Here is a 23,682-nt window from a genome sequence, read left to right on the forward strand (position 1 = left end):
ATGATCTTGAGTGGAGTAAAATTCATGTAACGGGTAAGAACAATAGTTAAAACTTTAATCATGTGTTGTCACAAATAAGCATGTGCCACAAGACCTCAAAAAGTTCATAAGATATAGATTATGATAAGTTCTCATTTGAATTGCTAAATGTTTGACAAAGCTAGCCCATAAAACACTTCAACTCGAGACATTGGGGTATTATAATCGACTTATTCCATTTTTGGCAAGGTTATGAACTCGGGTATGGTATTTTCATACTAGCCAATGAGATAAGAAAAAATAAGTGAAATCAAATTCTTCAACTTTGTATATTGATTTTTTCCCAATTACTGAATACCTTTGTATGTGTATACTGCATATTTGATTCCATCCATAAATCTATATATCTTTTTCTTAAAAGTTCAAGTCTCAATAACAATACTACTTTCTGCTGCAGTAAAATTGTCTATATTTACACATAAAGAACTAAACAGAATCAATTTACATATATAATCTTGAAGTAGGGCTCGCCCTTCATGCTTCAATATGCCCTCAAATATTCAGAGCTAGAGCTAGAGCTAGAGCTACTGAGCTACCATACTCCGTCAGAATGGCAATTTAGTTGCATATATATATATATACCTGCTGCCTACGCTTCTTAGTTTTTATTTACTTACACTCTAACTTCAACTATATCACCATCTTTGAGCTCAGTGTTGGGTAACACCAACTGACCGTTGACCAAAACCAGCTTTCCCTCAAGTCCTACTTTCATAGCTGCATCTGCTGCAGTGCTGCCAGACCTCAACCTCATTATTTCACCATTTGGCCAACACACAATCACCACCTCACCAGGGACCACAGAATCAGGATTGCCATTAGCCTTTCCACCGAGCTTTGATTGTCTGAGACTAGCTTCAGAGCGTAGTTGCTCTTCCCACCGAAGCATTGTCCTCAATAGACGAACCTAAAGTTAACACGTAGACATTAGTCATTTGCAGTGGATATTAGTATTTCACATTTAATTCACAAAAACTTGTTTCTGGGCCTGTCTGTCTGCAACAAAGAACCAGAACGCTAACATTAACAGAAAAACACATGCAATTCTGCATTAAAAGATCTACTACGAACATGAAGTCTCAGGTGGTAAGAATGTTGCAACAAACCTTATTGTTGATACTAGCTTCCATGGAAGTTGGAGCAACAGAGTCCGAGCTTCGCCTGGATACAACAGAATCAACTGGTTTCCCCTCGAAGACAGCAGAGACAACAGCCCAATATTCAGATTCTTCTTCTTCGGTTAAATGAGTGATCTGGATGAAGGTTGGTAGTAAGCGCCCAAACTGGTCTTGCTGCATAAAGAGAAGTTCAAACATAAAATATTCTAACTTAGCCCATTAAATATTTAGAACAACATTATTTGCTGTACAAAATGATAATAGAAATCAGACAAAATTTGATAACAATTGTGAACCCAAGTGTTCAGTCTATATGCCAAAAGAAGATTTCTTTAGAGAATGATTATTATATATATCTATATATAGAAAATTTTCAATCCAGAATTTTAAAGTGCGGGAAAGGCTGGGAAAACTTTAAAACCCTGAGGTTTTAAAGCTCCCGGACTTTCCCGCACTTTAAAATTCTGGACCAAAAAACTACCATATATATATATATATATATGGTTTTATGCTTCATTCAGTACGAATGACATGGCAACTATTCTTTCTGTTTCTTTTCTCTATTCATTTGTCCTCTTATTATTCCTTTCCAGACTGTTTATGTTACCAAAATCTGAAGTTCATGATTATGCTCGCTCAATAAGTGAATATTAAACATACTTTGTGGTACATGCCATCTCGACAAAGAGTATACTTCTCTAGGCAAGTACACCAATCCCCATGTCCAGGTTGACACCACCACTCATCTGATGCCTGAAAAGTCAAGTTGGCAACAGAAAACGAGATAAGTTGAATGATGACTTGCTACATAGACAAAATTATTATATGATTGTCAATACCACTAAAATGAAGACTTCAGGTAAATTAACAGTTTGAAAATAATTCAATTAATCCTACATATCATTCTTTCCAATTCTTATGGTATTGCTTCAACAAATTAATCACAACTCTGCAGTTGAAGGCACTCAATTAGATGTTTTCAACATCTGTTGAGATGATACAGATTAGACAAGGATCTATGCAACCCTAAGAGAATATCCTGCATCTAAGATCCCCATATAAGATGGTTAAAAAACAGAAATGGCAAGTAGAAAGATCTTAACGTATTATTTTTCCATTTTTCACCCCACCTTGCTGTTTCTCAAGACATCATTCAGCCACTCAGCAACAAAATAGCAATTTTGGCAGTTCAGCATTACAGGTAAATCATTTTAGGCTTCACACCGAAGAAATTCACCGGAAAGCATTAAGTCAAACTGAAATTTTCTGATATTATTTTGCGGAATTTATGGAAATGGCCCAAAATTAGGACTAAGTGACAAAAGTATACCACTTTTCATTTTTCTGACTTCAGCAGCCAAAAATGGGCATTTTGGACAATAATGCCCTTAAGTAAGTTGGCATGCTGCCGTGCCTATCCATTGCAATTGAGAATGTTTGTCTATCACAGTCTATCGCGATCGATGGTGCTGATTGAAAGAGTCTTGCACAGCTCTATTAAGGAGACAGTGTCAACCGTGATAGATGTCCTCTATCGATTGCAGTAGAAAGTGTCAATTAACACTGTCTACTTAGGTGCATCATTGTCCAAAATGCTCTTTTTAGGCTACTAAAGTAAGAAAAATAGTAAGGGCCTAAGGCGGTTGTTTTTGTAAACTGACACTAATTTTGGGTCTCTTCCATAATATTTATGATTATTTTTTTCCAAATCCTTCCAGACAAATCAATCTAAAATTCATTTTTTTTTTTTCCAAAATAAGCATGAGTATTGTTATTTTCTAAACAGCATTCCCTCTAAACTTCTTCTTATAACACAAGGAACAAATGCCAAAGATAAAAATTGTGGTTTATTCTCTTAAGAGCCCAAAAGATGATGTATGGTAATAAGAAATCTTGAGCATCTATTTTCAGTTTTCACAACCAATTTCGCTCTTTATGTGGAAGCAAAAAGAATATCTTTTAGAAACAGTTGAACATAGAGTCCCAGCAGTTTGTTAGTTAACATTAGTGGAAAGATCCAAAGGATTTTTAACGCTGCCAATTACATGAACAAACCCTAAACAAATATTCTCACTATAGCAGCATTAAAAATCATGTTGCTTCTGATTACATGAACACCAACCATAAGTAGAAATTTAAAATTGTAATTTATTTATTTTTTTCTTAACAAGGATTTTTGAACTTCTACAGACCTAAATTCTGTATCTAGTTTCTCCTCGCTTGCTTCACCATGGCATCACCAGTCAATGTCCCAAATGGGTAATAGCATTTGGAACATAGGTTTCATCAAAAGACCGATTATTTCTTTCTGTTGAGCCTCTTACTATATATTCACTTCCTGCAACTTTTATTACCACCAGTCCACCACTACATCCTAATGTGGGAGCTAACCAATTCCCAAATCATTCAAATTTCTTATTACTAACCATTTTCATTTTGTCTAATCGATGTCATGTGGTAACCATAAATAGAATCCTCAAACTCATAATGCTCATTAGGTGATTAGACAAAGTAATCAAGATATGAAGAGAAGGAACTCAACCTTTTTGTATAATCTTGCATAAGCTTCCCAGCACTTTATCTGGAAAGAAGGTCTTCTGTCAGCCACCACTTCAGAAGCTGCAAGTCCAAAGCTCACAGCAACAAGTAATTCTCTTCCACCCTTTTCTACTCTGAAAACACAACATGCATGCAAAGGTTGGTAAGTGACTATGCTATGAAGAATAATAAATACATTACAAATATATGACAAACCTAATTATAACAGCAGCAAGTAAGTTACTTCCTTCAACCCTAATAACTGGATGGCCCATTTTCAGAGAACTATACTTCTGAAACAAATCAGTATCCAAGGGATTATGGTCATCCGTATCTTTGGACAGAGAGGAAGATGCTTCTATATCAGATTCATCCATACTGCTAATGGACTGCAACTTGTTTCCAGTTTCTTTATAAAGCCAGTGTGCCGCGAGCCCGTGTTCAGCATATTCATGCATTTTCTGGAAAATAGAGCACAATTTTGACATCATAAAGGATTGGAACTATCGTCTCCAAAAAAAAAAAAAAGCATTGGAACCACATAAAATACCTGTGTTCTTATCTGAACCTCCAAAGCTGAACCGTCAGGTCCTTGTACAGCAGTATGCAGAGACTGCAAATATTTAACAAAACGCAGGTTTCAACTCCAACTCAAGATAAATGTTTGGAACACAAATCAAATTATATCAATGAACAAAATCAGAAACCCTTTTGATATAAAACAAATTAAACTGTAAGTGATAAGCAAAAACACTGATATATCAAGAGGACAATCTTCTTTAATGTAAATTATGTGACTACTTCCCTCACAAGATTGTATATACAATTTCTCAAGTCTCAGCCACTGATCAGAACTTTCCAATGAAAATAACTGACACTGGTAAGCAGTTGTCCAGAAAACTGTATCTCAGCTTAATTGTAGGCTATCAAAATAATCTAACATAGCTACAACCAAATGATTAGCTGCAACTTCAACTTTTTCCTCAAGATTCTCTTTGAACTATAAAAATCTAATGGTAACTTGCTTTCTGTTTCTTTAGGCTAGAATTATATCTTTATAATGCAACTCAGAATGGTTGTATGCAAGGCGCCACATCTTAGTAATTTCTTTTATTCTTTCATAATGTATCTTCACGGCAGAAGTTTTTGTAGTGAAACATAACCTGATACCCACTAGGCTTCGGATTAACAATGTAATCATCAAATTCACCATCAATAGGGATCCAGAGCCTGCAAAAAGGAAAGATTGTCAGAGTTGGTGTAGTTTTAGGAAGTACAAAGACAGCAAATTTATGTAATAATGCATCACCATGCTACTTTGAACTAGTTGCTTAAAATGTATGATCACTGATAAAATCCAGCGTATCAACAAAAGCAAAAATCAGGGAAACCAGATGCATTTTCTGAGTCTATAAAACTACTGTAGCTATGATCTAAAATATTTCAAAATAATTTTATTTGTCAAAAAAAGCTCACATCAATGTTCCTGAAGACACGAATTGAACATATCCAACAATAATTAAATAAAAGGAACACAATGATGTACCTATGGACAATATCAAGAAGGCTGTAGCAGCACTGAATTGCAGGTCCATGTAGAGTTCCATTCTTGTCTCCAACCACTACCCTCAATGCACGAGCATCATATACTTTATGGATACCTACGTCTTTTCGTCTCATCTGCATGAAAAGAAGATAAAACACAAATATTATACTTGATAGTTTTCAAAATAAAAATTAATGATGGAATAAAATTAGTGTAGCATATATTGCTTAACTAGCGAACTAAGGCACATAGGAGATCAAAAAGCCAAGTAAGATAAAATCCAACAAGGTCTACTTTAGTCATTAAGATAAATTGCTTCCCAACTATTTTTTCTCTTTTACTTCATACTTGTGGTCCTTCAAATTAATGCAATAGGAGATCAATATTTCACTAAAGGCTATACTATATAAGGGCTAAATATTTAACTTAAATAAACTAAAGGAACAGTTTTTTAATTTCTGTTTTATGGTCGGCAGGAAAGACAAAATTTTGATAGAGGGAAATGAGAGAGCAAAAAGACAGAATCCCTAAAACACTGAGAGTTAGTGAGGTTGAAAAATTAAGAGCTAGAGTGTGAGGAAGCAATTATTAAGGGTAAATCCTCGTATCACTGAATATTTTTATCGAGTGAAATTGATGATCTCCAAGGACGTAGCCAAGTTGGTGAACTAAGTAATTGCTCGTTTTATGTTGTGGTTGATTTTTTTTGTGTTGATTTTATTTTCCTGTTGCTTGTGTACCACCATATTCTCTATTTGAACCATTCAAACAAGATCTTGGAATGTGTTTGACAGCTTGGATGAGTTTGATCAATTGGTTGCAAGGTGTTTAATTAAATTCATAGGTGTAAACAAAGTTTTCGTTACCCCAACATTAGGACAAGAAAGAGACTTTTGGACATTGAAAGCTCTTTCAGGAGTTCATATGAGAATGAAAAACTAAATGTGGAAGGTATCACACTCATACAGCAAAGTTCCTAAATCCAAGTTTAATAATTTATTATCCTATGCAATAGAATCACAGAGCTATGGTGCCTTTGGCATAATAATAGTGATAAGACAGACTTCATTCTCCAGTTATAATAAATTTGCCAGGAAAAAACAAGATGTTAATACTACCGTCCACTTCTACATAGGATATGACATAATGTTATGTTTCTCCATATAATGAGCAATGCCTATTTAGAACATTCTGTGACCTTGCAGTAAAAGGAAAATACACCTATGGACATAATTCTTTTCAAGATTTAAATTGTAAAAGGTTAAGCATGGAAAAATTAAGGCCCAAATATCCTAAATGTCATTTGGATAACAAAGCCATAAACTTCATTAATACCTTGCTGAAGATACTGTACAAGCTTTTTAGTCGGCTGGATAAAGTAACCTCCATTCCTGGAATGTAACTGCAATCACAAAACAGAAAGTGAGCGAGGAGAGAGTCATTATGTACTGTGAAAGTGATAGTGGTTGCTCCATTGTATGCATTTTAAAATGGAAATTGAATTATGGATTAAAAGTTATTTTCTTCTGATTTACAAGCAGCAAAACTAATGGGAGAAGCAACCCATACGAAGTTGATATAAGTAACTCCTTCTCAAGTGCTTCTTCACAGGCTACCAGCGATGTCAAAGCGATTCCAGCATCCTGCACAACCTTGGCTTTTTTTTGAGCCTCTGAACTTTTAGCAAGATCATGAAGAAATTTAGTCCGTTTTCTGCGATCTGATAAGATATCAAAAGGCACAACAGCTTCCAAAAGATCCTGCAGACAGAATTATTGGATAAATGACTTAATCAACAGCCCTATGATCCACCTACCACCGAAAACTATTCCATTTCTTTCAGCAAGCTACAATCACTCTCCCAAGCTGCTGCCAATCTGCCTACTGACCACTGATCATTATATCTAGGTTGAAACAAGAATTCATCCCATAACAGCCATTTTAGATTGTTGCTTCAAATCTATTCTAATACTGCTAAAGTTCAGGTTCTGAAGCATTGTGATCACCTTCCGGTACCTAGAGTTTGCCTGTTCATTACTTCATTTTTTTCAAATTGCATGATTATAAACAGTAAGAGAATGAAGCTTGCTGTTAAAAAAAAAAAAATTAATAATAAATAAATACAAATGCGATTTAAAAAATAGAAAAATGTGATATATAACTATGCATGCAAACCAAACAGTTTCAAAGATATTATTGGAATCAGAATCATTGCATCATACTCACAAGAGATTAATCATTTAATGTGGAATGTTATCCAATATTTAAGGAAATAAAAAATATATATAAACAATTTTTCTGAATAATATGCATACCTTCATACTTAAAACATGCTCATCAAATGTTGTAAAACTTTCATCATCAGAAGCAGTTCTTTCATCCAAGGGTGGTGAGCTAACTATTGTAGTTATTCTTCTTGAATAGCCTACTCTGTTTCTAGGGCTCCACATGGATGCTAGATCAGCTCGCATCTTCCGGAAAATTTGAGGCTAAAGATTAGGGCATTGCCATAGAAAATAAGATACAATTAGTATAGGTTAAGAAGAAGTAGTACAGTCTGCAACAAGTAAATAGAAAGACGACTTTTAGCCTAAAACGTCAGTAAGAAAACAATAGCCAACTCATTGATCAAAATCCCTTATGGCTGGTTTGAGTGGCTACTGAGATGGTCAAAAGTTTGAGCAGTTAAAAGTCATTGTAGGTGCTTGGTAAAACTATTTCGTCTACTATTGGAAAAGTCACCCAATTCTTTAGCAGATTTTAAAGAATGAGAAAAGAGTTGCTTTTTCAAAATATAATTTTGGCAATAATTTTTTTTTCCTTAACTTATAATTCCAAAAATGTTGCTGCTGGTGTTTAATGCTGGTACTAATGCCAAATTCCTCCAGAATCAAGTTTTTTTGGAAAGTTTTGAACTTGTCCGAGATACAAATAAATAGAGCTATCATGGGGCCTGTTCAAATCTATACAGGAATACTTTCAAAAGTTCTTTCTATAGTTTTTAACAATTTGGTCTGGCTTTTCTAATCTCGTTTCTTTCTATTAATATATACAGTTATTGTTTTCTATCAAAAATATAATAAAGGAAAAATCATATAGACTCAACACTATCTGCATAGATTAATCAATTATATAAGGACAAAAAATTGTTCACGTTCAACTTCAATACTAATATATTAATGAAAATATAATTATACATAGGCATGCATAAGTATATTTGTAAATTATGTATGCATTTATGGATGGGTGCATGTGTGTGTATTGAAGCAATTTAGTTCGACATTATGCTCTTTTAAATTATCATGTAAAGTCACATCATTTAACAATGAGAATCACCAAATGAACATTCATTGATTTTAAAACTCAACAGTACTTTTAAAATAAAAAATTTACCAAACATTTAACTACTTCTTAAAATGATTATTTATTGATTTTAAAAGTCAACATTAACGACTGCTTAAATAACATGATGCATAAAGAGGAAGACACTAAAAGACTAGCGATACACAAATTTCAACAACAAACCAGAATTGCTAACTATGATCCGTCCCTTTTTCTTATACACGTTTGAAACTAAGATGCAAATGGTTACTCCATTACATTATTACTTAAGTCATGCAAAGCATGTTTCTCTCTACATAAATGAAATGACTAAGCACTAAAAGATTATGAGCAAACCTGAAGAACAGCAAAGCAAAGATCTTCTAATTCAGCTTTCAGTGCCCACAAACCCAATCTGGAAGCAAGTGAGCACCAAATAAGCAGCGTCTCCTGTGCTACAGCTCGAGCCTTTGCTGGTGGCAGAGCATAACTGAACTCAAATACCATAATCTAAAATTATTGACAAATTCTTTAAGCCTCTAAAAGACCGGGATTCAAAATGTCATAAAAACATTAACAGAGAAGTACAAAGTTTCTGAGAATGGAATCACTTTTTAATAGGCATAAAGTAATACTCAAAGTGAAGAGTTGGTACATGGTTCTCATATTGTGAAGACGGTCTGCAAGCTTGATAAGCACCACACGTGGATCATCAACCATGCCCAAGAGCATAACTCGTAAGTCATTTGCCTTCGAGATGCACAACAAAAGTATGAGACTAGAAAGTAGCACAGCGACTTGAATTAATTTTATCTTTTTAGACCAACAAAACTCCTCAAGTTATACTTCTAAAAATTGGTTTTATCATATTGCTCCTTGAATTTTCGGCTAAGAAACAAAAGATTATACAAATAATTATATGAAATACCTTGAATTTCCATGTTTTATTATAGAAGGCATGGTTTATCTCATTTCTATTAAAAGGTCTCTATTGTTATTTTTATACATTAATTTTCACATTCAAGTGGGGAAAATTAGGAATTCATAACTTGAGTTCAGTGAAGAATAGGTACACGCTATCAAAATTAACAAATGCAAATTAACGGCCATGTCTTACACAGTAAAATGCCACAAATTCTATCCATATTTAACAAAATGTGAGAACTCAAGGACCTATGTGATAAATTCCCCCATTTTTTTTTAAAGGAAAAATTATCCTCCAACCACCTCAAGAATATTGAAAGTGAAAGTACACCACGAGTTTTTGATATCATCTTTGCACCACCTTAAGTTTTAATTTTATACAATCAACCCCTTTTCCATTAACTCCATTAGCCACCGTCAAGGAATATAGGATAAAAGAATATTCTGCCCATGGATATAGTCAAGAAGGTAAAACTTGAGGTGGTGCAAAGATATTATCAGAAACTTATGGTGGCTACTTGTAGTTACGACATTCTTGAGGTGGTTGTGGGATAATTTCCCACAAAGAAATAAATAAACGAATAAAACACCTCTATTCTCTTCAATTTTCCTTTTAATTGAAGAAAAAATTTCTCAACCAGCATACTTGAGTACAATAAAAATTGGTTTGTGGAAGTCTGATTAACTAAATGTTGCAAACAGCATGAAAAGCAATTAAGTAATTTATTAATTTCTACAAGTTGACTACACCCGACGTTAGGTTACAACTTCTGATAAATTATGTAGAAAATATAACTAGATTATCATACTCAGGAAAACAAACCAAACTGACATTTCTGACTCAAGATTATAGATCAAATCTATAATTTCTAAATTTAGGGGGTGAGTTGATAGTTATCATGTTTCAGTAGTCCAGTTTCATACCTCTTCATGACCAAGGGTACCCTGGTTTACATTTATCCTCCGATGTCTCCTAAGTAGCTGCAAAATAGCTGCTTGGTTAAGTGACAAAAGGAGAAAACCAGAGAAAAGAAAAGGATAAAATTTGACTCGGTTTAAATCAAGGCATAGAGACGAGAAAATTTCATCTTGATTGCACAGAAATAATAACATTATTATACTACAAAAATAATAAATAAATGATGACCTAATGAGCAAAACGGATTTAAACTAATTTAGTAAACTTTCCACTTTAAGATGTATGAACTTTGTCTTTTCTCTATCCTACAATATGACAATAAATTCTTCTGATAAGTAAATGAACTGAACAAGAGGTGCAAGAAGAAAACTTCAGAGCACATGGAAATGTACAAGAGAAAACATAAATGAGAAAAGGGTAGACACAATAGATTAGGCAAAAGCCACCAAATATTCCAGAAAATAAGTGCAACACAAGCAAGCTGGTGGAAAAAGCATACAGCAATACTGCAGGACATACTGGCTGGTAGATAAGGCAGTTTTAAGATCTTTAAGTTTGGGACAGGCTAATAAATTAAAAAGATTAATTTGCAATTTAGTTAGTTTGCTAGTAGATTAGGATTTATGGTTTTAAATGGCAAAGGACTAGATTTTGGTGGTTGTTTATCTTATAATAGGGCATCGCATTATGTGTGTGTGTGTGTGTGTTTTTTTTTCCTTCCCTTTTTTAAAAGTACCACCAATTTACAATTTGACTTTCAACCAAAAACCAATGGAAATCTCTAGCATCCATAGCCTCTTTCCCAAAATATATTAAATTCTAATGAAAACAGCAAGCCAGTAAGATCAAGAGAACTCCCTTTCATAAGAGTGATTCAAATCAAGAGATCCATTTCACAAGAGTGATTCAAACTCCATCTAATAAAGAATTTCTTCTTTCAAAATTAAATCAAACTTACTCAAAATGAAAGCCATGATATGATCCATGAAAATCCAGCAGATTTATTTTTCTTCTCAAAGAGAAGAAAATGTGATATGTTTACAAGATGAAACTAAAAATGGACAAAAAAATAACAATAATAGTGACAATGATGATGTTGATGTTGATGATGATGATATAAATAGATAACCTTGATTAACTTAGAGAAAGTGAAAGGTTTGGAGTTAGCAAAGCTTCCCATATCAATTAATCAATATAAGGAAAACTTCTTTTGAAGCCGTAATTTCATATCAGACTTAAAAATAATTTTTAAAGAGTTTCAATGCCAGAGATATCATTTTACATAGTGTTTCTGGACTGTCTAATTTTTTTTATATCAACAAAGATTAGCACCACAATCTATGGCATTCCTACCCTCCAACCAGTCCCACTGTCACTACCATCCATTATGCAACACTGAATCCAAGGCCCCGCTGTAGAAAGAGGACAGACCCAATAGGGTATAAAGGATGATAAATTTTATTAAGAAAGAGGGAAATGATAAGCTTAGTGAAATAACAAGTTTAAAATACCTGATTTATGTAACTTAATCTGGAAACTCCAGCAACCAATTTTGCTACTTCATCACCAAACTCTTCTTCTATACTGCCCAAACTTTCACATGCATCATCAACAACGTCATGTAGAATACCAGCAACGACTGTGTCAACAGCCTGCAGCAGATTTTACGTCTTAGCAAGGTTTAACTCATTGTGACTTTGAGCAAGGGAAGTTTTCTGCTGCAGACACTTCAATGAAATAGAAATTCTTTTACATAGTTTCAGTCTCTTATCTTTTATCATAGGATGCAAGAGTCTCATATCAGCTAATTATTACTTAACATGATAAAAGTTCTATTGTAAAAAAAAAATTAACTTCTTATTAAACAACTCCAATGAACCCAACTCCCATTTCATTTCCTATAAGATGATATCACAATCAATGCTTGTCTGAATTGGCCTCTCCATTGGCTAAACAAACTCTTTTTTTTTTTTTTTTAATTGTTAAAAATTCTTTCGATTTTTTTTTTTTTTTGGTCTCAATTGTTTACAAGTGGAGAAAAAATTTATGAAGAGTCAAAAATGCATTTTTACGCCCACTGGGAGAAGCTCAAATTTAAGGCTTCTCTAAGCAGCTCTTTTTTAACTTTCTAATAAGGTTAAATAGCCAAAACTACTCTTTATTTTATTGTTTAAAGCGCATTATCAAATAGATCCACCCGTGATTTAAAATAAAATGACAGAACACAAGAACTGAGGAAAATTTAAACAAAATAGCTAGTAACGGAATTGCATACTCGTTTGCCACTTGACGGAATCAGCATGGCTAAGATTCTTCCTGTATGGATACAATGTGTTAAATATGGATCTCCTGTTTTGCGAAACTGGCCATGGTGAGCTCTTTTAGCAAATGCAATAGCCTTTTGCACCTGCCTTGACAGATGGAACTGGTTTAGTGGCAGAAGATGACGACAAAACGCAGGCAAGTGTCAAGTCATGATGCCAGTATAGTCACAGATTTTAAACCTGTTCATCATTAAATATGGGATACCCAGTTACGTCGACTCCATCCACTATAAAAGTACCTGCAACGCTCTCAGGATAAAAAAGGTTAATGGAAAATTATGTAAACATTAACCGAAAAAATGCATCATAAGTTAAACTTAGCCGATTTTTTGGTACTGAGGTAATGTGGCTTAAAACCACTGTGAAATTCAATTTCACAATGTTTGGTATATAATAATTCTAGTAAAGAGTAAAAGTAATAAAGATTTTTCATCAATCAACCACAAAATCACCTTAGAGTCAGCTTATCTTCTAAGCCTCAGCTGAACCACTATTATTAGAAGATGATATAACTAAAACCAGTCTAAATTCAAATGATTAATTATGAATAGGAGCAAAAAGTTTCACTACGGTTAATAGTTGGACTAAATTGAACAAAGATGAAAAGAAAGAGAAGGATAAAATGTAAAATACCGGGTTGCTCCTCGAGTTTAGGCCACAGGAAATCAACCTTAGTAGAAAGACAAGCACCAGAAGCAATGGCGACGGCGGTGACAGCGACATGCGTGATGGCTGAGGTGACGGCGCCATGGGCTTTTCCGGCAGCGGCCGCGGCGGCAATAACGTTGGCGTGGTCTAAAAGGCAACTGAATTTCGGTCGGTTACGGCGAAATTTGCAGAAGAATATCGGAAATGGAGAGTTTTTTTGAGCTAAGCCTAGCATAGTTGATTTTGATTCGTTGGACTTGAATCATTTGAATTTGGGGATGTTATTCACTTATTGTTAGTTATCAATTTGAAAAAAAAAAAAAAATCATTAAAAAAATCACAACTAATGCTTCCCGCTGCCTCTCACTTTCTGACTTGACAGCGTATGGTGGGGAAAATTTTAGTGGGCTATTTTTATCACTTTGGTCCCTGTTCATTTTTTTATTCTAAAGAAGAGTGCAATTTTATCTATTGTATTAATAGATCCCTCATGTTTTGTAGGGAATTAGTGATGTTTACAGGTTTAGGATAAAGTTTTCCGGATTCTGTTTTAATTTTTATAATAAAAATATATACCATCTGCATTAAAATTGAACTAATATAAATATATTCTTCTAAATACATTTCAATAATTTATAAGATGTTTACGTTTCACCATTTCTATGAACTCAAGTGACTGTAGTTAGCATCAAATTGAAGTAAAAATGTATTTCCGTGTAATTTGGTAGTATATTTTCTCCATTTTAGGAGTTGGGATTTTTGAGTTTATTTTTCTGAAGATATATAAATGTTTGCATCTTATATAAATGTTTGCATCTTTCAATTCATTTATAATATATTTTATAACTGTAATATAATTAATAAAAAAAATTTGTCACCTTAAATTTTTTTAAAAATTTTGAGTCATTAATTAACCATTTTAAAGGGATCCGGCTACGGTACAACGGTGATACGGTATCACCATTACATCCACGTGGATGAATGGATCCAGTAGGATCCAACGACTGAGTGCAACGGTGACCTTTCTCCTTTAAAAAGACATTTTTCCAAAATTTTTCATTTCCTGAAAATTGATTGCTCTCGTTGAGAGTCGAACTCAAGACCTCCCGCTTACTAAACGGGTGCTCTAACCAACTGAGCTACGAGAGCTGCCATGGAAGGTGACTTTCAAATAGCACTAAAAATAGCTGTCGGCTAATGCATTTTTTCACCAACATTCAAGCTGCGCACTTAAAAATATATTCGAACTTTTTTTATACAATCCACCTTTCTATCAAACAAATGGATCTTTTTCACCTTTTTGACGACAAAGAAGCACGATTATGTCATGTTTTAATCGTGAACCTGAGCTCCACAGATTAAGCCTTAAGGTATTGTTGACTTTTTATTCAAGGGATAAGGGATCCCCAAGAGCCCAATATTTGAACAAATTGGTTTTGAAGCAAGTATAGGAGGATAATGCTTTTGAGATGGATGGAAAATGTGTGAACTCAATCATCCAACACATCAGTCACGGCTAACCCTAGAATAACCTAATTTACTTTAATGCCACACAAGATTTCAAATGCGATTATCTCCCAGATTCAATTATCCTGCACCACTACACTGGTAAGCACACGTGTCTGTGCCCGTGCGTGTGCGATTTAACTCATATTTTGAATCTTAGGAGGATAAAGGACATGTATTGAACCCCGAGTCCAGTTCACTTCAATATACATTACAGGAAGTCACACAAACAAGTTCGGTCAAATGTAAGCACCCTATCAAAAGCTTCATTGGCCTTAGATACATACAACCCAAAAGAATTTGATTACAGACGGGACTTCCCTCCAGTAAACGCATGACTCAGGAGTTTCATCATTCAATCTACCTCAAATCCTCTCGTGTAAACCTGGAAAAACAAGTCAGGATTCATCATCAATTCAGTAAAAACTGAAGATTTGATGGAAGTAGAGAAAAAACCAATAACAATCACTTCAAGTTGTTTCGTTGTTGTTGGTTTTTTTTTTTTTTGGGGGGGTGGGGGGGGGGAAGGGTAGGCTCAATGTAAGTACCAAGGAGGTAAGATTTTCAACCTGGATCCCTAGAATGATGAGGTGCCCACTGAAGAGTATCCAGCAGCTCTCATCTCCTTAAGTGTTGAAGCCAACCAATCCAAGCCTTCGTAAAGTCCATCTCCTTTAAGTGCACAAGTCCCTTGAATATGCCATTTCCTGTTCTTGAGATCAAAGAGACCTAATCCTTCACATACTTCCATTGGGGTCATTGCTCCTTTCTGAACATAAGCATCCAATATATCAATAACTCCATCCACATATTACTTACCCACATACATTATAAACATGCTAATAAATTTTTGCAAGAAGCAATAGAGAATTTATTCAATGCCTTCACTCTCTCTATGGAGGCCCTAAATCTACCTCTGAAAATTGTTAGTTGACCTTTCTATGCCCCCTTCAATGGCAAACCTATTAAGTAAAGAACATTTAAACAACTATCAAGTCTTCTCAAATTTATAGAAACAAAACCCATTTGAGGCCATGGAATCAAAGGAAGCATCTTTATCTCTCTAATTCTTTTCCATTTTTCCCCTTCTAACTGATCTTGATGGACATACAATCAACATCATGATCAGGCAACTCAAGTCTTTTACGCTCTTTCTGATAAAAAGAAGATATTTTAACAGCTTGTGTGCTCTTTCTAAGACACGATTGTTGATTTATTAATAAAAACCAAGAATGCCAAGTGCATATTAATTTGTGAACATAAAAAATGAATTGCATCAATGGGACATTGCACATCACTTGGGAATAATGTTGATAATGAGCTTATAAAGGACGACCTCCCTTAGACTAGCAAGAAGTCTTTTGGGGGGGCTTAGGCCCATACCAAGAACCAATTTGTGCGAGTGAAGGATGCATGCATGAAGCCCAAAGCGGAAAATATTTTGCTAGTGGGCCGGTTACAATCAAGCCAAGTCAGCAATTCAACTAGAGCAGAAACATGATAGCAATGCAATTACAATTGCCACTGCCATCATCACACTAACACCCTCCGCTAGACCAGCATCAGCATCATCATACTCTCACCTTCACCAGTGTTGCAGCCACTGAAGGCTTTACAATCATCACAAAGTGTACCACCATCATCGCCAGACAACCAGCTGCAAAAAAATCTGCTGAGGGGCTGGAAACATACATTGATATCAAACCACCACAAAAACCTACAAACTCCTCCACTACAGCCTCACCCACCAACACAAGATGCAGCAAGATTTTCAGCTAGAAATAGTAACCTATCATACTTCTGTGTCAAACACATGCTCAGTTACCCTATCATTAGTAATAAAAAACATATATTGAAAAAATGCATCCAACCAGGACTTAGGAATCTCAATACTACTCCATGGTTCCTTCTCGTTCACACGGGTTCAAAAATCACACAAGACATAGGTGAACACTGGCTTTGAGATTCAAAGGTAAACTGTAAGAAAAGGAATACAAGCCGTAACTTTGGTAAGTCTACAGTCAGGTAAAGTTTTATTGATTCCCCTAGTAATTTGAATTTTGTGATTTGTGAAGCTACCACCGTGATATTTTATACAAATACCTTTGTATCCAGTATACAAACTACATAGATTGAAGAATTCATAGAAAAGTCATCAGTTTTAGATGTATATTGTGAAGGCACCATATATGATTGACTATTATTATATGGACACATTGCAGATCTTCACATCTTGATAAAAAGCATCTACATCTATCAAGAGAGAAAAAAGAGAAGTGTCCATTGATGAAGTTCAGGCCTGATTCTAACATAAAAGACCATAAATACAGGTCAATCAAAAGATGAGCTGGAAATGTCACAATATCGCCACAATCAGTAAAACAAAAAGGCAATATCCGCAGTTCAAATTAAAGAGATTTATACCTACAAGTTTCATATTTCCATAGTTCCTTAAGATCTTAGATGACCATACCAAATAGAAGGCGGTATTAGTGAGAATTATTGGGCTGCTGGCACACATGATATCAGGCAGAATTCAGAGGCATGCTAAAACAGCAATTGATTGATCAACATGTTAGAACCCATTTTCCCAACCCGGCTTCAACACTTTCCCACTAACTAGAGCCTAGGATATATTAAGAAGACTGATGACGGATCAGTCAAACATGCAACTTACAGGACTGAAATACCCTTGCAGCACTTAATGCTTCCTCATTCTTGGCAATAACCCCAAGAAGATTCTTAGTGAATTATGGTCCAAACAAAAGTTAGCCTAAAATATTCTGACATATAATTCAGTGCACAAATACAATGAACCTTTCTAATTGCAAATCAAAGATAAAAGGAGATTCAGTTCACGGCTTTCACATGCGACAACGTCCTTTTATTTTGAAAAAAAAAGATTAATTTTGGCATTCATTTTGCTAATTGCAAATTTATAGTTAATGATGACATGCACTTTCTTTTTTATTTGATGTGTGTGCACAAATCCCACCGATAGTCTAATTGTCAAGAGGGGGAAGTTAGACAAAAAGAAAATCCAACTAAACCAAAGGTCATAGCTAAATGGTCTTACAACCTGTTAAAGCATGTTAAAGATATCTCTAAATTATTTCTGACCATTTGTCAATCATGGAACATGAATATGGCAGGAGCTCAAACACATCAGGTTACACTAGCAATTCAAGAAGTAAAATCATTATGCATGCAAGCACACATGAAATCTCCAATCAATGGATGATTGACCACGGTTTTCGTATTTAGCAATATTGAATGAAGGCACAAATATGTCTTACGTGACTATGACATGTGCACTCAGTAAACTTTGTAAGACATCGGTAATAGGTATATGAGATTAAAGCGTTTGAACTCCTCATAACAAACACACACACAAACCATGTATAGATATCCATTTTTGTCCAAAAAACAAAATGCCATTCCTGTTTATGTATGTTTCAAGTTTATGTGCAAAATAGAAGACAAGAAACTATTAATAGAACGTACCATGTCCTGTTTATTGGCAAACACCAAAATGACACTGTTCAGCATAAAAGGATCTTTGATAATGGCCTGCAAGAAAATCGTTCAGTCAACTGGGAAATAAACACTCAAATTAGTGTATTTAGTTCTATATCTCTCCAAAAATTTACTACCTGAAATTCTTGCTTTGCTTTACCAATTCTCTCCCGGTCCAAGGAGTCAACAACATAGATCTGCATACACAAAGAAACCGGTATAAATTGCATAGGATTCAGTTGGAACCACCGACAGAAATGCAAATAAACATATAAACTAAAAGTAAGATGGCTGAGACCTATTGAGTTGAAAACTCAATGAACGCAAAATAAAATCATGGAAAAGGTAAAGGAGGTACCAAAATTCACCGCTAAATGCGGGAGACAAGTAATTACCAGTCCATCAGTGTTATTAAAATAATGCCTCCATAGTGGCCTCAATTTCTCTTGTCCGCCAACATCCCAAACAGTGAATATGACATTCTTATACTGAACTTTCTCGACATTAAAACCTTCAGGGGCAACGGAAAAAGAAATACTTGTTATATAAGTTTATAAATCCACTCAACAGGAAAAAGAAAAACACTCCCCACATCATGGCTGTGACTGAAGTCTGCTCTTAAACATATAAATACAAAACAATTAGACCTGCTGGAACAGCATGACAAAACCAGATATACCAAATTCGCATCAAGAACAACAACAGTGTTGGGATCTTTAGTCTCAGATGATTATCTTGGGTAGCAAAAAGAATGGTGAAATGAAAACACGAAAAATTTCTAGAATAATGCCATATATTAAGAGTGGTACACAAAGCGGACTATTCCAAATTCTTACAGTAAAACTGAAGGACAAAATTGAAAAATTACAATAATTTTCAGCATTTTTTTTTAATTTCAGGACAAAATTAAAAAACTATAATAATTTTCAGTGATTTTTTTTTTTAAATGCATAAACAATAATGACGTTAACCAATCAATTTTTGGCTGATAAATTGATAAAACGATTCAATCTCGGAAATGAAACAAGCTTAGAGATTAAAAAAAAGAAAAAAAAATATGAAATAAAGAGCACGAACCAATAGTAGGAACAGTAGATAAAACTTCACCAATGTGCAGCTTGTACAGTATGGTTGTTTTACCCGCAGCATCCAGACCTAACATCACAACCTAATCCAATCCAATCCAAACCGATATCGCATTAATTAATTAATTACTCATGCACGCTGAACTAAATAATAAACGAATGCATAAGCAAGGATTGCATTCGAAAAATTAAAAACACACAAACCAAAATCAAAATAAAAACCAGAGCCAAAACCCTAGCCAGGCTTTATTTTTACCCGCATCTCACTGTTGCCAAAGAAGACATCAAACAGTTTGCGGAAGGCTTGACCCATTCCCCGTCCCTTTGAGCTTGTTGATGATTTCTCTTTTTTTTCTTTTCTTTTGAATTTCCTCTTGATTTCGTTTTACAATCGACCTTTAAACTAATTATGAGAATGGATCGGAGATCAATTTGATACAAACGCAACTACCTCTGCGTTTCCTTTCACTCGGATCTTTCTTTCTACGCAACGAATGAAATCAGCACATTTTTATTTTCGTTTTATAATTTTATTATTAACTATTCTTTTAAAAATTAAAATTTTATTAGTGTTATTGTTTTTTAAATTATGATAATTTTCGGAAATTTGACTACGTAGGCGATAGACTGGACTATCGACACAACAATCATCGGGAGAGACTTTTCAAGTCATGAAAAGTAGATCATCTTCCTGTGACTTTGCAATTCTGATCCAAATTTCTATCATAAAAAGTCCAAGATACCCCTTCATTGTATGAATAATTTTTAATTTTAAAGAAGAAAATAAGAAAGGTTACGATCGATTGCAGAGACCCGAACGCGCTCCCCCAAGTACTGTTTACATGTTAACGTGCCTCATGTCTGTAATTGACATCAATTGGCCAGTAAAGATCAAGGGGTCCGACTCTATTCATTTCTACCGGTTTTGGTCCGAGCCTCTCACATGAGGGTCTAGATAAGAGTTTAAAAAAAAAAAAGTAGGGGACAAACTTTATCCTTTATTTTTTTTAAAATAAATTTATAAATTATAATAATAAATTTAAATTTGAAAAAAAAACTTGAATCTTTAATTTATATATCAATAATGAATCAAAATACTTAAATTTATAATATTAAATTCTCTTTTAAGTATTAATTAATTAAGACAATTCGTGAATTAGAGAATCTAGTATAAAAAAACTAAATATATAAAATTTTATTTACTTCATTTTCTTTAGTTATTATTTTATTTTTGAAATTTTTATTTTCTTTAATTCATTATTGATTATATAACTTGATTATATAACTTGATTATTATTAACTCATTTTAAGTTTACAACAATTTTAAAAAATAAGTAAAAGCGTCCTACAGGTTTTTGTTTGGACCTCCCACATGAGGGTCTAGATAAGGGTTTAGGAAAAAAAAGTCCGGGACAAACTTTGCCCTCTATTTTTTTATAAATTTATAAATTAGAATAATAAATTCAAATTTAAAAAATAATGGAAAAAAAACTTGAATCCTTAATTTATATATTAATAATGAATCAAAAAACTTAAAGTTATAATACTAAATTTTCTTTTAAGTATTAATTAATTAAGAGAGTCCGTGAATTAGAGAATCTAGTACAAAAAAATTAAATTTATAAACTTTTATTTGCTTCATTTTCTTTAGTTATTATTTTATTTTTAAATTATTTATTTTTCTTTAATTCATTGTTAATTATAACAATTTGATTATTATTAACTCATTTTAAGTTTACAACAAATTTAAAAAAAAATAAATAAAAGCCAAAGCACAGCCCATGCTCGCAGAAGGCCTGACCCAAACCCAATCTTTACACTTTTACTCTAATGGGTTTGGGCCTGAGTTTGAAAAAGTTCAGCCCAAACTCTTAAATTGCCAACGCTAAAAGAGCTCATTGGTAGAGGCATGACAATTTTAGCTATTTAGATAAGTTACAATTTACATGTTTGTAGTTAAATGTTATAATGTGCATCATTAGGCTATTGAAAAAATAAAATTACTTTCATAAAAATGATAAAACAGAAGTAAATACAAATTATATTGGTGGTCATTTTATAAACTAATTATGTTTTTTTTAATAGACTATTGATACAAATTATAACCAATATTTGTAAAATTAAATAAATCAAAATGTTATACTATTTTTTATATTATGATAGGGTAATCTTTAAAAGGGTGGCTAATAATTTCATAAACCCAACTGGAAAATAATAAAAAGGGTATAATTTAACTATATTGATATGTTTAGTAACAATGACCGAAACACGGCAACCCTAGCCAAACAACTCTTTGGTTGGGTGGGCTTTAGTTATGCTACATGAACTTTTAATTAATACATATTTAGCCGAAACACGGCTCCGTTTGATACAGTTTTTCAAGTATAACTTATTTTAATAGAAATTTTTTTTAGTAGAGTTTTTATAAATAAAGTTTTATAAAAAAAATTAGTTGTTTGGTTATCAATAAGAGTTTTTATTAAAAATTTATAAAATTACTTTAATAGGAAAGTTTTTTAAAGTTATATTATGAAAAGAATAAAATAAGACTGTCAAATAAATGAAGAATATTTTAGATATTTTAACATTTAAAAAAAGATTTTCAACCTTTACTCCCAAAAGTCCAAAATTTGAGTTTTTCTTAGTAAAGACCAAATACCTTATTTAAACTTCAAAATCTCTATTAGAAAAATAACCAAACAACAATAAAAATTATTATAAGAACTTATGTGATTAAATAAGCACTTATAACCATTAAATAAGTCATACCAAACAGACACATCTAATGGTCATAAGTGCTTATTTAATCTCACAAACTCTTATAAAAGTTTTTGTTATTATTTTTTTTAGTAGAGCTTTTAAAAATTAAATTTAAATAAGATATTTTGTCTCTACTAGCAAAAATTCAAATTTTTGGGCTTTGAGAGTAGAGGTTGAAAAGTTTTTTTAAGTGTTAAAATTTTTCAAATATTCTTTACTCATTTGACAATATTATTATATTATCTTCATAACACAACTTAAAAAAAAAAATTGCCTGCTAATGCAATTTTATATTTTTTTTATAAAAGCTTTTCATTTACAATTAAATAACTGAAAAAAATTTTGGGTAAGAGCTCTATTTGTAAAAATTCTACTGACTTAATCTCTACTTAAATAAGCTTTTCTTGAAAAGTTATACCAAACAGATTCTTAATATTCCTCTCAATCTCATGAGAGTTGTGATATTTAACCCCCTCATATATATTCAATAGCCCCCACTAATCATTTTTACGCCAATACCTATTTTATCCTTATATAAAATGAGTAGGGATGGCAAAAATCCCCACGGGGACGGGTACCCTCGGGGATTTTCCCCATTCGGGGAGGGTACGGAGATAATTTTATACCCAATTTTTTATTCGGGGAGGGGACGGGGAAAATTTTTTACCCAATTTTTTATTCGGGGAGGGGACGGGGATGAGGTGGAATCCCCATCCCCTACCCATTTCCCCATTTTAATTTTTAATTTTATTTTTATTTTTAAAATTACTAATAAATAAATAACAAAACTATAAATATTGTTAAAAACAATAAATATTAAAATAGTTATATTATTAAACTTTTAAACTTAATTAACTAATTAAAGTCTTAAATTTTTAATCCAAACCACAATGATACAGGAGAGAGCTGCCTAATTATAATTTACAACAGTTCTAATCCTAATTCGTATCCTACATTAGCTCGAATTGCTAGAGATATTTTGGCAATTCCAATTACAACAGTTGCTTCTGAATCAGCTTTTAGCACCGGTGGTAGAGTTGTGAGCGCACACCGTAACAAACTTCATCCAAGTACATTGGAGGCCTTAATGTGCTGTCAAAGTTGATTACGAGCTTACAATAGCAATATGAGTTTATTTTACATTGTAATTATATTATACAGTTATTAATATTTGCACTTATAAGTTACGTTACTTATATCATTTTCATTGTTTTAGGTTTAAAATCTGAGGCTAGCTCTCAATTTGCCACATTTCTCGAGGAAGAACAGGAGGAGCAAGAGGTAAATAGTTTTATTAAAAATATTAATTAAGTATCTACATTTATTTTATTGCCGATATAAAAATAAATTTTTTTCTTTTTATTGTAGGATTATCAAGATTGAGTCATTGACAAAGATAATTATTTTAATAATGTATATTTTGAATGTGACTTTGAAA

The 23,682-nt window shown here is 33.2% G+C and overlaps 2 protein-coding genes and 1 non-coding gene across 4 annotated transcripts; all 3 read right to left on the minus strand.

Annotated features, from left to right (window-relative positions):
* Positions 1 to 345: 345 nt before the first annotated feature.
* LOC18047242 (guanosine-3',5'-bis(diphosphate) 3'-pyrophosphohydrolase) lies at positions 346 to 13,696 on the minus strand. Of its 2 annotated transcripts, XM_006443111.2 has the most exons (18): positions 13,363 to 13,696; positions 12,910 to 12,968; positions 12,681 to 12,812; positions 11,917 to 12,057; positions 10,411 to 10,467; positions 9,218 to 9,312; positions 8,920 to 9,052; positions 7,557 to 7,730; positions 6,811 to 7,001; positions 6,577 to 6,643; positions 5,242 to 5,375; positions 4,859 to 4,925; positions 4,246 to 4,308; positions 3,912 to 4,156; positions 3,700 to 3,829; positions 1,818 to 1,910; positions 1,146 to 1,331; positions 346 to 946 (listed from the first exon to the last, which is right to left on the minus strand). In XM_006443111.2, exons 1-18 carry the CDS (start codon positions 13,610 to 13,612, stop codon positions 653 to 655), a joined length of 2,511 nt encoding a protein of 836 aa, XP_006443174.1. In that variant the 5' UTR covers positions 13,613 to 13,696; the 3' UTR covers positions 346 to 652. The 2 variants fall into 2 exon arrangements, with proteins under 2 accessions (XP_006443174.1, XP_024045730.1); XM_024189962.1 differs by lacking the exon at positions 12,910 to 12,968 and having other exon boundaries at positions 12,681 to 12,909; positions 13,363 to 13,422.
* Positions 13,697 to 14,452: 756 nt separating this feature from the next.
* TRNAT-AGU lies at positions 14,453 to 14,526 on the minus strand. The gene has a single exon. It is a non-coding gene; the product is annotated as a tRNA-Thr (tRNA).
* A 397-nt stretch (positions 14,527 to 14,923) lies between these two features.
* LOC18047243 (ADP-ribosylation factor 1-like 2) lies at positions 14,924 to 20,016 on the minus strand. The gene is made up of 7 exons (XM_006443113.2): positions 19,741 to 20,016; positions 19,477 to 19,567; positions 18,795 to 18,910; positions 18,537 to 18,596; positions 18,388 to 18,453; positions 15,453 to 15,652; positions 14,924 to 15,268 (listed from the first exon to the last, which is right to left on the minus strand). The coding sequence occupies exons 1-6, from the start codon at positions 19,795 to 19,797 to the stop codon at positions 15,461 to 15,463; spliced, it is 582 nt and encodes a 193-aa protein (XP_006443176.1). The 5' UTR covers positions 19,798 to 20,016; the 3' UTR covers positions 14,924 to 15,268; positions 15,453 to 15,460.
* Between the last annotated feature and the right edge of the window lie 3,666 nt (positions 20,017 to 23,682).

This window comes from Citrus clementina, unplaced genomic scaffold (genome assembly GCF_000493195.1).
Source record: "Citrus clementina cultivar Clemenules unplaced genomic scaffold, Citrus_clementina_v1.0 scaffold_3, whole genome shotgun sequence".
Classification (NCBI taxonomy): domain Eukaryota; kingdom Viridiplantae; phylum Streptophyta; class Magnoliopsida; order Sapindales; family Rutaceae; genus Citrus; species Citrus x clementina.